Source organism: Pezoporus flaviventris, unplaced genomic scaffold (genome assembly GCF_033815535.1).
Source record: "Pezoporus flaviventris isolate CSIRO_AGI_PZ_B2104156 unplaced genomic scaffold, CSIRO_AGI_Pfla_v1 ptg000077l, whole genome shotgun sequence".
NCBI classification, from domain to species: domain Eukaryota; kingdom Metazoa; phylum Chordata; class Aves; order Psittaciformes; family Psittacidae; genus Pezoporus; species Pezoporus flaviventris.
This window is the reverse complement of record NW_026892625.1, coordinates 711,296-729,002: the sequence shown is the minus strand read 5'-3', so window position 1 is coordinate 729,002 and position 17,707 is coordinate 711,296. Positions and strand designations below refer to the sequence as shown.

At 43.9% G+C, this 17,707-nt stretch overlaps 1 protein-coding gene across 1 annotated transcript in view; it reads left to right on the top strand.

Annotated features, from left to right (window-relative positions):
• Positions 1 to 792: 792 nt before the first annotated feature.
• Positions 793 to 17,707, top strand: part of LOC133279428 (SUMO-activating enzyme subunit 2-like) — a 30,028-nt gene continuing 13,113 nt past the window's right edge. The window contains exons 1-7 of the mRNA XM_061473137.1: positions 793 to 1,102; positions 14,310 to 14,393; positions 14,647 to 14,717; positions 15,825 to 15,889; positions 16,350 to 16,450; positions 16,616 to 16,737; positions 17,511 to 17,578. Coding sequence (XP_061329121.1) covers positions 953 to 1,102; positions 14,310 to 14,393; positions 14,647 to 14,717; positions 15,825 to 15,889; positions 16,350 to 16,450; positions 16,616 to 16,737; positions 17,511 to 17,578 — 661 coding nt within the window. The 5' untranslated portion in view covers positions 793 to 952. The remainder of the gene's footprint in view (positions 1,103 to 14,309; positions 14,394 to 14,646; positions 14,718 to 15,824; positions 15,890 to 16,349; positions 16,451 to 16,615; positions 16,738 to 17,510; positions 17,579 to 17,707) is intronic.

Sequence of the window (17,707 nt, the reverse complement as noted above, 5' to 3'; positions counted from 1 at the left end):
TCAGTGGGTAATGGCTGAAGAAGCCTTGCTGTCACTGCAGTCTTCATATCATGAAGCTTTTCTCTGTGTTTTTCTGATGAGGAATAAGCTACATTTGCATAGTGAAATGTGCTTGAAATGTGCTCTGACAGTCACATTTCTTTGGAAGGGGAAAGGGTGGAGGTTTTTGTTGGAGCTTTTGTTCCCCTCTCAGGTACAGTGATGGGGTAGGCACAGCACCTGCTTTGTTACCACAGTCTGGTCCTCACAGACTCATCAAGCTGCTTTAGTTTAAAGCAGTCTCAAGTCTTCTGTGGAGTTCCCTGTTAGTTTAGGCTGAACTGCAGTATTTTAATTGACTTAATGGAGGAGTAATTTAAGTGTCTTTGAAGCGTTTTGTACAGGTTTAATGCTGTTGCATAAAACAATGCACTAAAAGTGTGGATTTAAAAAGGGGACGGGTGGGAGCTAAAGTTATGGAATGTGTTTGCAAAACTACTTTTTAAAGGAAGAATGCTCACCATGACGGCTGCAGGGGGCAACTCAGACTAGACTGGCAGATACACAAATCTCGTGCTCAGCCCAGAGCGCTGCCCCTGCTTTCCGCGGGCGTCCGCCTGCTCTGTTCCTCGACTACAGCCGGTAGCCCGGGTGGGAAGTTCGTGGTTCAAGCCCTGTCTGCAGTAGGCAGGGAAAAGCCAGCTTCCCTGGACCACAGGCAACCCCCAGCCAAGGCAGACCCAGACAGTGGCGACGAGAGTGGGACTCGAACCCGCGCTCCGCCGCGCCGCGCCGCGCCCCGCCCCGCCCGCGCTGCAATCTTCCGGGGCGGTGCGTGGGAGAGGCTTGAGGCTCTTATGTTCGACAGAGGGCATTGTGGGTGGTTGTTGCTTCGGTTTTGTTAGGCTCGGTGTTCGGACTGCGGCCCGGCTGAAGAGAGTTGTGTGTGTCTTTCTGTTGCCCGCCTATCGTCATGTCGGTGCTGGGCCCAGTGTCGGGCTCCTTACGCAGCGACCTGGCAGAGGCTGTGGTCCAGGCGCGGCTCCTGGTGGTGGGAGCCGGCGGCATCGGCTGCGAGCTTCTCAAGGACCTGGTGCTCACCGGCTTCAGCAACATCGACGTGGTGCGGGCCGGGGTTGGGGCGGGTAGGGGGCTGGTGGCGCGGCCGGGGATGTGGTGAGCGGGGCGGGGGCTGGGGCACTGTGGCGGCGCGGCCGCTCCCGCCAGCCGCATTGTCTGCGTGTTTTTAAACTGCTCCCGGCCCGCCAAAGCGGCCGGGTGCGTCGGGGATGGGCCCCGCCACAAAGGGGTTGCGATCTGTGGGCGCCATCCGCGCCCTCGTCTCAGAGCGGGACACCCCGAGGTGTGCTCGGGCTCCCTAACAGAGAGAGGGCTTTCCCCCAGCGGCCGGGCCGCGATCCCAGGCCAGCGGCGGATTCCGCCGTAACTCGGCGGGGGAGCGGCTTCGCTTCTCTGGGTGCCCGTAGATTAAATCTCCTGGGAAACAGCGGCGTGCCATGTTAGCTGCCCCACGAGTGATCTTTAAAGTCTTAGTTTTGTTTAATACCGCCTTTGCTAATACTGTGGGTAATAGCCTAGTGATGGATTGCAGCAAAAAACAAAATTCATGGGAGGTGAACTGTGTTTTCAGATACCGATCTGTAAAGCTGTTAGTCCTAGGACTCCGGTCACGACAGCTTCCGCGGGCTGTGCTTTCAGTTTTGCTTCCTGCTACTATTCTCTGAGCATGTATAGGAAGGGCAGAATTGTGAGGGTGTTAGTGAAAACAGGTAGGAGAGAAATACTGTTGGCAAAATTCTAATTACCCAGTTTCCAGACCTTTATTAAGAATTTCTTGTTGTAGTTATGAAAAGTATATGGTTTAAAGAATTTATAGGAGTACAAATCCAGCTGGAGCACAGGTCTGTTTCCTTGAATATGTTTTCCCTTGTGCGTGCCTGGCCAGGAGTCACATCTGAGGTTTTTGCATGACAAGTTGTGAGAAGTTTTTTATAGTCAGACTTGTTTCAGCAAAGCATGTTAGAAACAGTTTTTAGCTAAAACTATATCAGCTTGTAGAAGAGTACAGCTACTGATTTGCTTTGTTATTCAGACAGCTAAGGCCTTTCTACTGAAATACTATTTTAAAACTTGTAGGATATGCTTAAGTGTAATTGCAGGTTGTCCCTTTGATTTCAGCCTGCTGCCAAGAGCCTATCCAATTTTAATATTGTATTGGTGAAGTAAACGTGTGCAAAAAAGTGGAAGCCTGCATTTTCTGCACTTTTTTTTCCCTTCTTTTTCCTACCTTAATATATCATTCGTGTACTCCTGCAGTCCATTTAATATCTCCTGATTTTCCAGTTAGTCATTGGGTATAAATTTCATTGCAGTTTGCTTATTGTTTCACTTACTATAGTTTGATTTTATTTTTTTTACTTGATTTTTTTTAATTATCTTTCAAGGCAAGTTGGACTCAAGTACATGTTGGATCAGAGCCTTATTAATTAAAAAAAGATTATTGGCAATGTTTTATGCAAGACAGTAATGTTTTGATAACATACAGAACGGGTGGGCATAAGACAAGGTGAGAGCAGAAAGAGAATTGTTATGCAGAGAGGGAATTGGCTATTGGGACAAAAAATTGCTCTCATCATTAGCGGTATTGAGGGTTTTCATGATTATTAAATACTAACAAACTTGGACACCTGAAAATGCTTTATATTTTTATAAGTTGTGAATTAGTTTTGGAAACAATGTTAATACTGTTTTTAAAACCTAGTATTTTTGAATGCCAGACAAATTGCAAATAAGTGATTTCATTAAGTATAGTTTGTGGAAAGGCAGTGCCTTTGCGCTTATGAAGAGCAAAACTAAATATTCAAAATCCAAGTCTGAAAGTGAAAATATATATATATCTTAGGAAGCTCTGAGGACTTTCCTTCTAAAGTACAAAAATTAGAACAATATAAAAGTTATATTAATAGAATCATAGAATCATTAGGGTTGGAAAGGAACTTAAGATCATCTAGTTCCAACCCCCTGCTGTGGGCAGGGACACCTTACGCTAAATCATATCACCCAAGGCCTCGTCCAACCTGGCCTTGAACACTGCCAGGGATGGAGCATTCACAACCTCCCTGGGCAACCTATTCCAGTGCCTCACCACCCTAACAGGAAAGAATTTCCTTCTTATATCCAACCTAAACTTCCCCTGTTCAAGTTATAACCCGTTACCCCTTGTCCTGTCACTACAGTCTCTAATGAAGAGTCCCTCCCCAGCATCCCTATAGGCCCCCTTCAGATACTGGAAGGCTGCTATGAGGTCTCCACGCAGCCTTCTCTTCTCCAGGCTGAACAGCTCCAACTTCCTCAGCCTGTCTTCATACTGGAGGTGCTCCAGTCCCCTGATCATCCTCGTGGCCCTTCTCTGGACTTGTTCCAACAGTTCCATGTCCTTTTTATGTTGAGGACACCAGAACTGCACACAATACTCCAGGTGAGGTCTCACAAGAGCAGAGTAGAGGGGCAGGATCACCTCCTTCGACCTGCTGATCATGCTCCTTTTAATGTAGCCCAGGATATGGTTGGCTTTCTGGGCTGCAAGCACACACTGCCTGCTCATGTTCATTTTCTCATCGACCAGCACCCCCAAGTCCTTTTCCGCAGGGCTGCTCTGAATCTCTTCTCTGCCCAACCTGTAGCTCTGCCTGGGATTGCTCCAACCCAGGTATAGGACCTTGCACTTGTCATGGTTAAACCTCATGAGGTTGGCATCAGCCCACCTCTCAAGTGTGTCGAGGTCCCTCTGGGGAAGCATCCCTTCCCTCCAGGGTATCAACCGAACCACACAGCTTGGTGTCATTGGCAAACTTGCTGAGGGCGCACTCAGTCCCACTGTCCATGTCAGCGATGAAGATGTTAAACAAGACCGGTCCCAACACAGATCCCTGAGGGACACCATTCGTTACTGGTCTCCAGCTGGACAAGATAAGATATATATAATAACTGTTATATTCTGATCATTCTGAGCTAGATGGAAGCTTCTCTTGAGGTCTTGTCCTGGGTTCAGGGCAGCTCTCAAGTATTCTCTTTAGAGTAAAAATTCCTTTGCTTCTTTTGGTCTCGGTAGTACTGTTTTCAGTTGTGGATTATGTCATTTGTTATCATCTCAAGTTAAAATTCTGAAAGCTTTCTGGGTAATGGAAGTTTTAACGATGCACTTTATAATTATCACTTGAGGTTCTTGGGCTTTCTGGCTTTGGACTAAGCAAGCTTTAGTGTGTCTTAAGAGAAAGGAAAGTGGGTAGAAATGTGTTTTCACACAAATGCCATTTTCATTAAAAGATACAAGACTCAGTAGTTACTAGGATCCTATGGGTAAAAAAAGAGTGCTTTATAATACTTGCCTAAAGCATTGTACATCTTCTGTTTGCTCTATATCCACAAGTGCTTTTATTTAGTGTTATTTAGTGTCCTGGGTTCAGCAGTAGCAGTCATTTTTCTCCTTTTTAGTAGCTGGTGCAGCACTGTGGTTTTGACTTTTGGCCTGGGAACAGCACTGATAAAACCGATGTTTTTAGTTGTTGCTAAGTCATGTTTACTCTGACCAAGGACTTTGTGAGTCTCATACTCTGCCAGGGAGGAGGGGAAGCTGGGAGGAAGCAGAGACAGGACACCTGACCCAAACTAGCCACAGATGTATTCCATACCACAGCACATCATGCCCAGGATGTAGAACTGGGGGCAGTTACCCAGAAGGGCTAGATCACTGCTCAGTCAGGCTGGGTATTGGTTGGCAGGTGGTGAGCGGTTGTGTTCTCCTCCCCTGTTATTTCCCTTATTACTATTGGTGGTAGCAGTAGCCGTTTGTGTTATACCTTAGTTACTGGACTGTTCTTATCTCAACCTGTGGGAGTTACATTCTTTTGATTCTGTTCCCCATCCCTCCGGGGGAGGAGGGGGGGGAGTGAGAGAGCGATCTGGGTGGTTGGCCTTCAACCACAACAGTTCTTTTTGGCTCCCAGTGTGGGGCACAAAGGTTTGAGATAATGACAGATCTGACTGGAGTGTGTCAAATTGTATTTATGATAAGCATTCATTGTTTCAGGTTAACAGTCACTTGTCACAATGCTGATTTATTGCCTCTCAAATTTGTTGCTCTTGATCTCACCCTTTCAGCATGTTGTACCTTACTTACAGCTGGTGTTTGCAGTGTTAGTGTTTATTGGCTGAGGGCCTTGGGCTAAGGTTCTTGTCTCATTGTACTTTATAGTAATGACTTGAAATGCAATAGAATCATTGATCAGGAAACTGATCTGGCTTGTGTTCCTAGTGTGGTCACCACCTCTATACTTTAGGGGGTATGTAATAGAAGTGCTTAGCAATTGTACATCTTTTTTCCCCTCCTCAGGTGGTCAGCCTGTGAGGGAGACATTGCCACACACCCTAGTGACAAGTGCAGCAGCTACTCAAACTGACTGTAACAGGTAGCGCAGCTGCACCAGCTCCAAGCACAGCAGCTGCACCAGCCCCAGTGACAAGTATAGCAGCATCATTTGAGAGTTCTGAAGGTTTTGAATGGCCTTTGGATAGCCTTGAGACCTGCCTGCTGATTGTGATGGGGATCACCATGTTGGCATGCATACAGAGTGTGTTCTACCCACGACCATTTTGTCTCATCATGAAAGATAAGCGGAGTCGCGTTTGGGTCTTGTCTTGCATTAAACGCTGATATAGGAGGACTAAGAGGTTTTCTCCAAGGCTGCACAGTCATCAGTGGCAGGGTGTGTGGGACAGTATGGGCAAGTATCTAGTCCACTGGGCCCCTCCAGTGCTTTGGAAGTGTTGGAGAATGAAGGCAGCTGGATGGAGTCCCCAATGACAAGTTGCAGAAACTGCTGCAGGGGAGGGTGAATTATTTTGAGCCTGATGGGCCCAGGCCACCTCAGGCCATCAGAGCAGAGATGCAGCATATAGATGGACTCGTGATCAAGGGGTGGACTTAGCAATGGACACTGTTGAGCAGGTTATTCACAAGTGTGAACACTGCATATAGCCTCTCCTGCTCTGAAAGACTGTTACAAGAGATGGAGCCTGACATGGACCAGATGGACTCAGCAGCTTTATAGAGATTGGTCCATGCACTAAGGAATGATCTCTCTCTCTGTGTGGATGTGTATGTATATGTATGAGATGAGAGTGATGGTATATTGAAAAATGTTGGATCTGAGCATGACGTGAATGGTATGGAATAAGGGGTGGATACTGTCCAGGGTTCAGCATTGGCAGTCATTTTTTTCCTTTTTAGTAGCTGGTGCAGTACTGTGGTTTTGACTTTCAGCCTGGGAACAAAGCTGATAACACCAATGTTTTTAGTTGTTGCTAAGTCATGTTTACTCTGACTAAGGACCAAGGCCCAGGATCTAAAACTGAGGGCAGTTACCCGGAAGGGCTAGATAACTGCTTGGTTGGGCTGGGTATTGTTCGGCAGCTTGTGAGTATTTGTATTCTCTTCCCTTGTTATTTCACTTATCATTATTACTATTGGTGGTAGCAGCAGTGGCCTGTGTTATGCTTTAGTTACTGGACTGTTCTTATCTCAACCTGTGGGGGTTACGTTCTTTCAATTCTCCTCCCCATCCCTCCGGAAGCTTGGGGGAGGTGGAGTGAGTGAACGAGCTGTGTGGCTGAGCTTAAACCATGACACTATGAAAGAAATGTTTCTGTACAAGGAGCATGTTTTGAATTGTTAGGTCAAGTAGACCATGCTATAGAAATTCATCCAGTCTCTGAGGGAAACAGCTATTGTAGAGATGATCTGTTGCAGGCCAGATTCTGGGAATGCACCTGTAGATCCACAGGAAATCGGATGTACATAACCCATGTGGCAGAAATTCACACGGAATGCACTGTCACCATATGCACATTCATTGGCAACAGTAACCTGGAATGACATAGTACCACCAAGAGTGGATGAAATGATTCATAAACTCTGACAGTTTGAAGACAGTCTCACCTCTTCCATCATTTCAGCTGTGGAAAAGCTGACCCAGGAGTTTAAACAATTGAGAGACACTCTATCTGATCTGTTCAGTTCCTCACGTGTACCAACCCATGTCTCAGCTATTACCAAGAGGTGTCCTACTGCTCGAGAGAGAAGATATAGGAGGGATAGGCCACGGGCCTCCTGATTGTTTTACCTGTGAGATCACAGAGAAGACATGAGGAAGTGGGATAGAAAAGGTTTCTCAGCTCTGGAGGAACAGGTGTTTGAATTGAAAAGGCAAACAAAGGTCAAGGATTATCATCCCATGAAAGCCGTGGCTTCTGTCTCTGGTGAGCAGCTTCCCAGATGGAGCGGAAGAGCTGATTTTACTGGTTGCAGCAATGGAAGCAGAGCAACTGGCAATGCAGAGGTAAATCCATCTGGGCTACTGAACTGTGGCAAGTTATTGTTGTCTGGGTGCAGCACCTGGTGGTGAAGGTATGCCATGTAGATGCTCATGTACCCAGGTGTTGGGCCACTGAGGAACACCAGCCCAACCAAGAAGTGGCTAAAGCTGCTAAGTGGCTCAGATGGACTTAGTTTGGCAACATAAAGGCGAATTATTTTTGGCCCAGTGGGCCCATGACACTTCAGGCCATCAGGGCAGAGGTGCAACATACAGATGGGCTTGTTATCTGTAATTACTCAGGTCATCCAGTTCCCCTTCTTGAAAATGGGGGTTATATTTCCCTTTTTCCACTCATCGGGAACTTCACCTGACTGCCATGATTTTTCAAATATGTCTGACAGTGGCTTAGTAGTTTCATTCGCCAGCTCCTTCAGGACCCGCGGATAGATTTCATCAGGTCCCATGAACTTGTGTACGTTCAGGTTTTTAAGATGGTTTCAAACCAGATCCTCTCCTACAGTGGGCCCAAGGTCTTCATTCTTACAGTCCCTGCGTCTGCCTGCCAAGACTTGGGTGATGTGGTCAGAGCCTTTGCCAGTGAAGACTGAGGCAAAGAAGTAATTCAGAACCTCAGCCAAGTTTAATTCTAACTGAGCCGTAGCTTTCCTAACCTGGTCCATAGCTTCCTGGTCAACATCCCTGTACTCTTCCCAGGCTGCCTGTCCTTGGTTCCACCTCTTTTTTTCCTTCAAAGTTTCTTCAGCAGCTCCTTATCCATCCAAGGAGGTCTCCTGGCCCTCCTGCTGCACTTCCTTCTAGTTGGGATGCAACACTCCTGAGCTTGTAGCAGATGATCCTTGAATATCAACCAAGAGTCTTGCCCCCCCCCCCCCCCAGCCTCTAGGGCTATATCTCATGAAACCTTACTAAACAGGTTCCTGAAGAGGCCAAAGTCTGCTCTTTTGAAGGCCAGGGCAGTGAGATTGCTGCCCACTCTTCCCACTGTCCTGAGGATCTCAAATTCAACCATCTCCTGATCGCTGTATCCAAGGCTGCCCTGGAGAGTCACATTTCCAACGAGCCCTTCCCTGTTGGTGAGCATGAGGTCAAGCATGGCACCTCTCCTTGTTGGGTCCTTTATTACTTGCAGAAGGAAGTTGTCTTCCACACAATCGAGGAACCTCCTGGATTGCTTGTGTCGGGCTGTACTGTTGTTCCAACAGATATCAGGGTGGTTGAAAGCCCCCATGAGAACAAGGGCCTACAAGCATGAGACTTTTCCTATCTATAGAGTGCTTCATCACAGGTTCATCTTGATCAGCTGGTCTGTAACAGATCCCCACAGTAATGTCTCCCATAGCTGTTTTCCCTTTAACCTTGACCCACAAAATCTGTTACCTGATCACCTGTCCCCAGACAGAGTTCCATACTCTCTAGCCTATCCCTAACATAAAGGGCAAGTCCCACTCCCATCTGCTGGGCCTTTCTTTTCTAAAGAGCCTATAACCTTCCATTCCAACATTCCAGTCTTATGAGCCATGCCACCATGTTTCTGTGATGCCTATTATATCATAACCCTGTAGACATGCTGTCCTGGGTTCAGCAGTAGCAGTCATGTTTCTCCTTCGTGGTAGCTGGTGCAGTGCTGTGTTTTGACTTCCAGCCTGGGAACAGTGTTGGTGATACTGATGTTTTCGGTTGTTGCTAAGTGATGTTTACCCTGCCCAAGGACTTTGTGAGGCTCATGCTCTGCCAGGGAGGAGGGGAAGCCGTGAGGAAGAAGAGATGGGGTGCCTGACCCAGGCTATCTAAAGAGGTATTCCATACCACAGCACGTCATGCCCGGGGTGGGGGGTAACTGGGATTTACCCAGATGGACACGGGCTTCCGGGTGGGACTTGTTTCTTGGCCGGTGGTATTGTATTCTTTTCCCTTGTTATTTTCTCTTATCATTGTTGTCAGTGGTGGTAGCGGTGGTGATTTGTGTTGTACATTGGTTGCTGGACTGTTCTTGTCTCAACCCATAGGAGTTGCACTCTTTCGATCCTCTTCCCTGTTCCTCTGGGAGTGGGGAAGGGGAGAGCCCTGGCGGGGGGGAGGCCTTGATTGCTCTCAGCCCAGCACCACTCAGTGGGCGTGAGTGAACAAGCTGTTTGGCTAAGGTTTAAACCACGACATGTGCACATATCTGTTAATTCCTCTTGTTTGTTCCCCATGCTATGGGTGTTTGTATCGAGGCATCTGAGCTGAGCTCCAAATTAAGCTGGCTTATTGGCTGGAGCAGCTGGAATGTCTCTACATTGCTCCGAGTAGTTATTATAGGTGCTGGCAACTGACTGGGTGTGTTGGGATGGAATGATACCCCCCTCCCCCAATGCATGTAGTTTAAAGCCTCCTTGACCAGCCTGGCATGCCTCGTACCAAAACTACACTTCCCCTTCTTTATCATCAGACCAGTTCCTCCAGTCCCCAGTAGACCTGGACTCTAAACTTGGGTCCGATGTTCAAGACACCCAAACCCCTGACTATGACACCACCCTTTTAGCCATTTATTAACCTGGCCAATCCTCCTAGCTTTTTTTAACGTCTTCCCCTGTATCCTGGAGAATTGATGAAAAGTCTGTCTGAGCTCCAGAGCCCCTAACCACCTCTCCCAGGGCTCTGTAGTCCTTCTTTATGTTCCCCAGGCAACTACTATCTAAATCCTTAGCACCCACATGTATCACTAGAAGTGGGTAATAGTCTGTGGGACTTATTAGAGCAGGCAGCCTCTCTGCCACATCCCTTATCTGTGCCCCAGGTAGGCAACACATGTCCCTTGAGACCAGGTGTCCTGGGCTTAGTAGTAGCAGTCAGTTCTTTTCCTTCTTGGTAGCTGGTGCAGCATAGTGTTTTGTCTTTCAGCTTGGGAACAGTGCTGATAGCACCGATGTTTTTAGTTGTTGATAAGTCATGTTTACCCTGACCAAGGACTTTGTGAGTCTCGTGGTCTGCCAGGGAGGAGGGGAAGCCGGGAGGAAGCAGAGACAGGGCGCCTGACCCAAGCTAGCCAAAGAGGTATTCCATACCACAGTACGTCATGCACGGGGAGGTAACTGGGAGTTACCCGGAAAGAAACGGGCTTCTGGATTGGACTTGTTTCGGCAAGTGTTATCGTATTCTCTTCCCTTGTTATTTTCTCTTTATCATTTTTATCATTGGTGGTAGCAGTAGTGATTTGTTTTATACATTAGTTACTGGATTGTTCTTGTTTCAACCTGTGGGAGCTGCGTTCTTTCGATTCTCATCCCCATCCCTTGGGGGGGGGAAGGGGGGGAGTGAGTGAATTAACTGTCTGGCTGGGTTTAAACCATGACACCAGGTCAGGCTGACAGATGAGTGCTTCTGTCCCTTTGAAAGTAGAGTCCCCTACTACTATGACTTGCCACTTTTTCCTGGCAGCACCAGTAGAGATCTTCTTTAGCAGTGTACCAGCTGGCTGTTTTTGGTGTGAGTGCGTTTCCTCATTAGCAAAGCGGTTCTGCTTGGGGACAACAGATTTAGGAGGAAGCCCCTTGTTTTTAATTGTCCTCTTCTGCCTTTTTTTTTTGTTGGGTTTGTTTTTTGTTTTTTTTTTTGTTACGAATTCCTAGCTTCCTGGGCTAACAGATAAATAATTTCTTCCATTCTTGGTGGTACTATGTCATTCCAGGTTACTGTTGTAAATGAATGGGCGTATGATGACGGTGCATTCTGTGTAAATTTCTGCCACATGGGTTGTGTACATTTGACTTCATTTGGATTTACGGGTTCCTCCCTGGCGTCTGGCTTGCGTTAGATCATCTCTGCAATGGTTGATTCTTTCAGAGACTGGATGCCTTTCTGTAGTGTGGTCCACTTGGGCAAGTGACTCATAACATCATCCTTGTATGGAAACCTTTTTTTCACAGCTGCCAAGAGCCACATCCATGCTGAGGGACTTTTTCTCTCTTGCAATTGCTTTGTCAATTCCCCCTTCTCTAGCAAGTGATCCCAGCTGCTTAGCTTCTGTACCTTCTACTTTTTGACCATTGGCTCCATTGTCCCAACATCGGAACAGCCAGGTGATGATGTGCTCCCCTGGTTGACAGGTAAAATCTTTTCATATATTCTGTGGCTCGGTTGAGGTCTGGGATTAAGTCACCTCTTCTTCTTCTTCTTTCTCTGATTCATGTGATAAGGACTGTTGATCAGATGCTGTCCCGGATAGTGAGTGTGGTGTTGGTTTTTTTTTGTTTGGTTGGTTTTTTTTGCCTTTCCACTTGTGTACAGGGGCAACTGATATTGGCATCAATTGGTCCTAAGGTTTAGCTGCAGTGGTTATGGTTGGAGTGGCTGCAATATCTGTTGTCATGGTTTGGGTAACTGCTGTACTTGTCGCTGGGGCTGGTTTATCTGCTGTACTTGGAGTAGCTGCGTTATCTGTTGCAGTTGGAGTTTGAGTAGCTGCTGTACTTGTCACTAGGGTTGGTGTAGATGCTGTGTTTGGAATAGAGTAGCTGCATTGTCAGTTGCTTTGCCATCAGATCCAGAGACCTTTTTTTTTCCATTTGAAGGTGCTGGTTAGTGTTGTACAGGGTTCTCTAATTATAGGCTAAGCCACAGAACCTTGCCTTGATTTGTTTCTTTCTGGTATGACTGGGATAACAACACACCTCATTTAAGTGTTTTACAGATTTTTCTGGATTTTGTACTTCTTCAGTGGTGAAGTTCTAATGCACTGGAGGGGCCCGCTGGCCTAGATACTTGCCCATACTATCCCACACACCCTGCTGCTCCTGTCTGTCCAGCCTTTGGGAAAATTTCTTGTTTCTTATATATCGTCGTCTAACTCTAGACAAGACCGAAACCCGACTTTGCTTATCTTTTGAGATCAGACAAAATGGTTGTGGGTAGAACATGCTCTGTATGTGTGCCAACATGGTGATCCCCATCACAATCAGCAGGCAGGTTTCAAGGATATCCAAAGGCCATTCAAAACTTTCAGAGCTTTCAAATGATGCTGTAAGTAGTCTGGGGGGAGGGGGGAGGCTGGGAAGCGAAGGGAATGTCTCCTTCACAGGTTTATCACCCAAGGAGGGGAAAAAAGATATGTATTTGCTAAACACTTCTATTATATACCTCCCAAAGTATAGAGATGGTGACCACACTGGTACTGCAAGCTAGATCAGTTTCATGGTCCATGTGTCCATTGTATTACAAGTTGTTTCACTGTCCTTTATGGTAATAAGAACCTTAGCCCAAAGCCCCCAGCCAATAAACACTAATACAGCAAATACAGGCTTTAAGGTTTGACATGCTGAAATTCCGAGATCAAGAGCAACAACTTTGAGAGTGAAGAAATCAACAATTTGATGATTGACTATTAATCCAAAACAATAAATGCTTATCACAAATATGATTAGACACACTCCGGTCAGATATGTTATTATCTTAACACTTTGTGCCCATGTTGGGTGCCACAAAGAACTGTTATGGTTTAAGCCCACTAATAAACACCCATGATGCACAATACAATTGCTTACCACCTGCTGACCTATACCCAGCCTGACCGGGCAGCGATCTGCCCTTCTGGGTGCTTTCCTCCTGGTTTATATACTGGGCATGATGTGCTGTGGTATGGAATACTCCTTTGGCTTGTTTGGTTCAGGTGTCCTGTCTCCTTCCTCCTGGCTTCTTGTGCCCCTCCTCCGTGGCAGAGCATCAAACTGAGAAAGTCCTTGATCAGAGTAGGCATTACTTAGCAACAGCTAAACCATCAGTGTGTTATCAGTATTCTTCTCAGACTAAAGTCAAAACACAGCACTGCACCAGCTACTAGGAAGGAGAAAAGTAATTGGCACTGCTGAACCCTGGACTATTGTCTTTGGAAACTGGGGAGAAATATCTTGGGCTCAGAAAAATTGTCTCTATTTCTAGTTAAAAATGTTAGGGACAGGAGTGGACTTCTAAAAGTGTTGTTGATCAGAGAAATTGTTTAAAGGAAAAATAGTGGTACCAGAGGTAGGAATAAATCTTCTTAAAGTTCTAATTAAGTCTTAGTTATTGTGGTAGGAGATAAACACATTTGAAATTCTCATGCTCATGTGCACGTATTAATAAATAAAGTCTTGGCTGTTACGAGGATTACAGTTATGACACCCTTTGAGGTTGCTCATCAGAGGTGTTCTGTGGTATAGGTTTTTAGACGTTTTAATTGCGTGATTGGATTATTTTTTTCTGTGAGTAGACTTCCTAATTTTTTAATATACACTTAAGCAGTTAGTTCTAGTGACAACCAGTAAAACCTTTTCCTCTGCAGTGTGTGGATTAGAACACAGCGCAGTTCTCAGTGTACTGATTCAGTTGCTCAAAGCCATGTTCAAATGTAAAGTACTAATTAGTTTGCTGAGAAGCCTTTTTTCAGCCTTGGGGAACTGTGGAACAGAGACAGTGTTCAGGGTGGTTAGTCACATGTAGAGTCTGACTGGACTTATCTAGACCAATTTCTGCAGTGTCCCTTCTGAGTCTGTACACTGTGCTCTTGATAAATTCTCACCAAAATCTTTATTCTGTGGTATGTAGTAGAAGGTCAGTAACTGATTGTCCTAACTACTGTGCATATGTATCTCAAAATTCACTTGTGGTTTTAGTAGGGACTCTTTATTCAGAAAGTTTGTTGTGTAACCCTTAACTTCTTACATGTGGCTCCATCGTTAGTAATTATTTAAAATGCCTGGATTCCTGAACATGATTAGGTTATCACTTGTGCTTCCATAGTTGTTATAGTACAGATGTAACCGTTGTATGCAGGTCTGAAAAAGTGTCTTTAAAGTTTATGCATTTTGGTCAGTCACATTTGCTTCAAACTCTGTTAATGGTTTTGTTCCTTTTGTTTCTGTAAAACTGAAATGGCTGTCTCTTGTGTGTTTATAGATTGATTTGGATACTATCGATGTCAGCAATCTCAACAGGCAATTTTTGTTTCAAAAGAAACATGTTGGAAGATCAAAATCACAGGTGAGTTAAAAGTCAAGGGTTATGTCTTACTGTCCACAAAATAATACTGAGTGTTAGAAATATGTCACAATCTTGTTTCTACTGTGAAGAGGGAAATGTTGGTTGGTTGATCATGACTATCCACAGAATTTCATTACAAAAGTATTTAAATCTCTTAAGGTAGTCAACTTGATACTCAACTGGTATTAAGTCTATCTTTAGAAGGAAGGAAGAAATAATAAGTTTTGTTTGTTTGTTTTTTGTTTGTTTCTAGGTTGCCAAGGAAAGCGTGTTACAGTTTTATCCAGAGGCTAATATTATAGCTTACCATGATAGCGTCATGAAGTATGTTTGGTTTTATGCTCTAATTGCATGTTTTCGTTTGCAAGGACTGTGTTACTTAAGTGCTATGACGGGGTGATTTAAGGTGTTTTACACAGCTACCACAGTAAGAAGAAAAAGCTGTAAATATGAGACTACCACAAACCAGAGTGGGAGTGTGGATTTTGAATGAGTTTTCTTAGGCTCTGGTATTAAGTTGTAGTCATTTGTTTGCGTCTATTTTATTAGCAATACTTACTATATAAGTTTCTACACTGTAAGGCTGCCCTGATGTTTTGAGCAATAATTAGATTAAAATAAATGTCAATGTTGAGTCTGTAATGAAGTAAGTCCTTTTAGGTAACAGTCATTTATACGTGTACAAAACTGTTAAAATTTAGTCTTTATGATCCGTAACCAATAAGTACAGGATTATGTAGATTTTCATTAGCTGTTTCCCATGTTTTACTTTTCTTTGGTTTCTTAAAAACTGATATTCTGTCATGTTAAGGTTTGAACTCTGAATTTCCTATTAGCCACTGAAACACTGACTCATTGCTTCCCTCTGAAACTGTAAAGCCGTTAATCCTGTTTCCTCTGTACTCTCTTGTCACCTTCTTTAAATCAGAAAAATGCAGTGTAAACATACTAAAGCATTGAGATTATAAAATCCTGTGTCTTGGCTTCTAAAAGTATGGAGGCACAATCAAAACTAATTGAGCTATCACAGTATAATGAATTATCAACAGTCTGAGGAGCTATGGTAATTACAGTGTGCACGTTTTAGCCTCAGCTGGTGGTTTTTAAGGTCTGTTACCACAGCTCAGCCAATTTACTCATTAGGTCAGAACAGTATAATCACTTCTTAGTTGTCTGCCTGTTTCATTGGTCAAATTAGTACTAATTGCAATAGCTTCATTCCAGAGGCTTTCATCCAGCTTTAAAATGGGCAGAAGGCAAATGGGGCATTTAAAGGCTAGCAGTAAATTCATAATATGTGTAATTTATCACAGAAACATCAGTCCACACTTTGCCATGTGTATTGTTTCTGTTATGGCAATAATAATAACTTTGATATACCATTTTGAGTATTGGTTTTTTGTTTGGTTTTGTTTTTTTTTTCTCCTGTAGCCCTGACTATAATGTGGAGTTCTTCCGCCAGTTTACGTTGGTTATGAATGCTCTGGATAACAGAGGTGAAGTTTTCACCATGATTTTATATTGGAGATAAAAATACTGTTGCTTGTTCATACAAACAGACCTTTAATGTGTTCTCCTTTTAGTACTTCTGCAATGTCAGTTAAAAAACAAGTATCCTCTTAATTTCTCCTAATGCTTGTGTGCTTTATGAGAAACTTAAAGGGTAGTTAGTGCTTTGACAGGGGTTTAGAAAGTAAATATTAACTGCTGTGCTGCTGCTTTATGTGAACTGATGATTATTGTGTGTAGGTATGTAACTTTATTCAGTTGAGTTTGCTATATATGTGTTGATATCTTTTGTGTTAATTGGAAAATTGTGAAAAATGTGTAGTGCTCCCTAATGAAATAAGGCAGATTAAGGATACATGTTTTCATAGGAAGCTAGTTTGAATTTGGAGTAGTAAAATTTTTTTTCTAATTATTCGAGTTTTTCTTTAAAAACTCTTGGTTTTGTAGTTGCCCGTAACCATGTGAACAGGATGTGTCTGGCTGCTGATGTTCCTCTTATAGAGAGTGGGACCGCAGGCTACCTTGGACAAGTAACAGTTATCAAAAAGGTTAGTTTGTGTATTATTACTCTTGTCACTTTAAGTTTAAACTGTTGGCTGTTTTAGACAACAGGGCATTGGGTGTTTTGAGATACAGTTACAGTTCAACTGGTAGTAGCATATGTTACCAATAGCCTTCACAGTGTGACAAGTAAATATTTCACTTTTTACCAGGGAGTGACAGAATGTTATGAATGTCATCCCAAACCAACTCAGAAGACTTTTCCAGGCTGCACAATCCGAAATACGCCATCAGAACCTATCCACTGCATTGTGTGGGCTAAGTATTTGTTCAAGTAAGTAATTTATTTAAAAAGAAAATGGATACTGTGGTTTACTCTTCTGGTTGCTAAATTCTACAGGCAGAGAAATGAAGTGGACATATACTTTTTGGTTTGGTTACTTTTTCAAATGAATATGGATTATAGGGAAAATATCCAGTTCTTTGATCTGGGTTTTGGGGTGCAGGTTTGTGGGGTTTTGTTTGGTGGGGTTTTTTTGGTTTTTTTGTGTTTTTTTTTTTGTGTGTGTGTTTTTGTTTGTTTGTGTGGTGTGGGGTTTTTTTGGGTTTTGTTTTCTTTTTTTTTTTGCTGGTGGTTGTTTTTTAATGTGAAGGTGGAAGGTGGGTTAGTACTTAGGCCTTGCTTTAATATTGCAGAAAATCTGCCAGTTTGACACTGTAGTGTAGGTTAAGTTTACTTTATTCTTCACCTGTGTGTGAAGTTAACACATTCTTCAGTTTAATGCATGTATTAACAGATCTAAAGTTTGCTGGGATCTTGGAGGGTTATAACCAATGCATTCAGTACTGCCGTATAAATACAATGCTAGGTGAACTATTGAGTTATACGGAAGTGGTTTGCTGAATTCATTTTTGTATTGGACATTTTATGTTGTCAGTGTTAAGACTGTGTGTGATTAATCCAAATAATTTAAAAAGCAGTGTATGAAATGGTTCTCTGATATCAAGAATTCTAAAGTGAATATATATCCATTAGCAAATATTTCAGTCTTTAACAAGATATGATGAAATTCTAGTGTGGTGGTGTTGTTCTTAATTATTATACAGCCAGTTGTTTGGAGAAGAAGATGCTGATCAAGAAGTTTCTCCTGACAGAGCTGATCCTGAAGCTGCTTGTGAGTGTGAAATAAGCTGGTAGCTTACCCTGTTACTGAACTGTTCTTGTTTCTGTACAACTCTTAAGGTTAGGGAGTTCAGCTAAGTTTCCTTTTAAGAGGATTCCATTTGCTGTGCCCTTGGGCAGT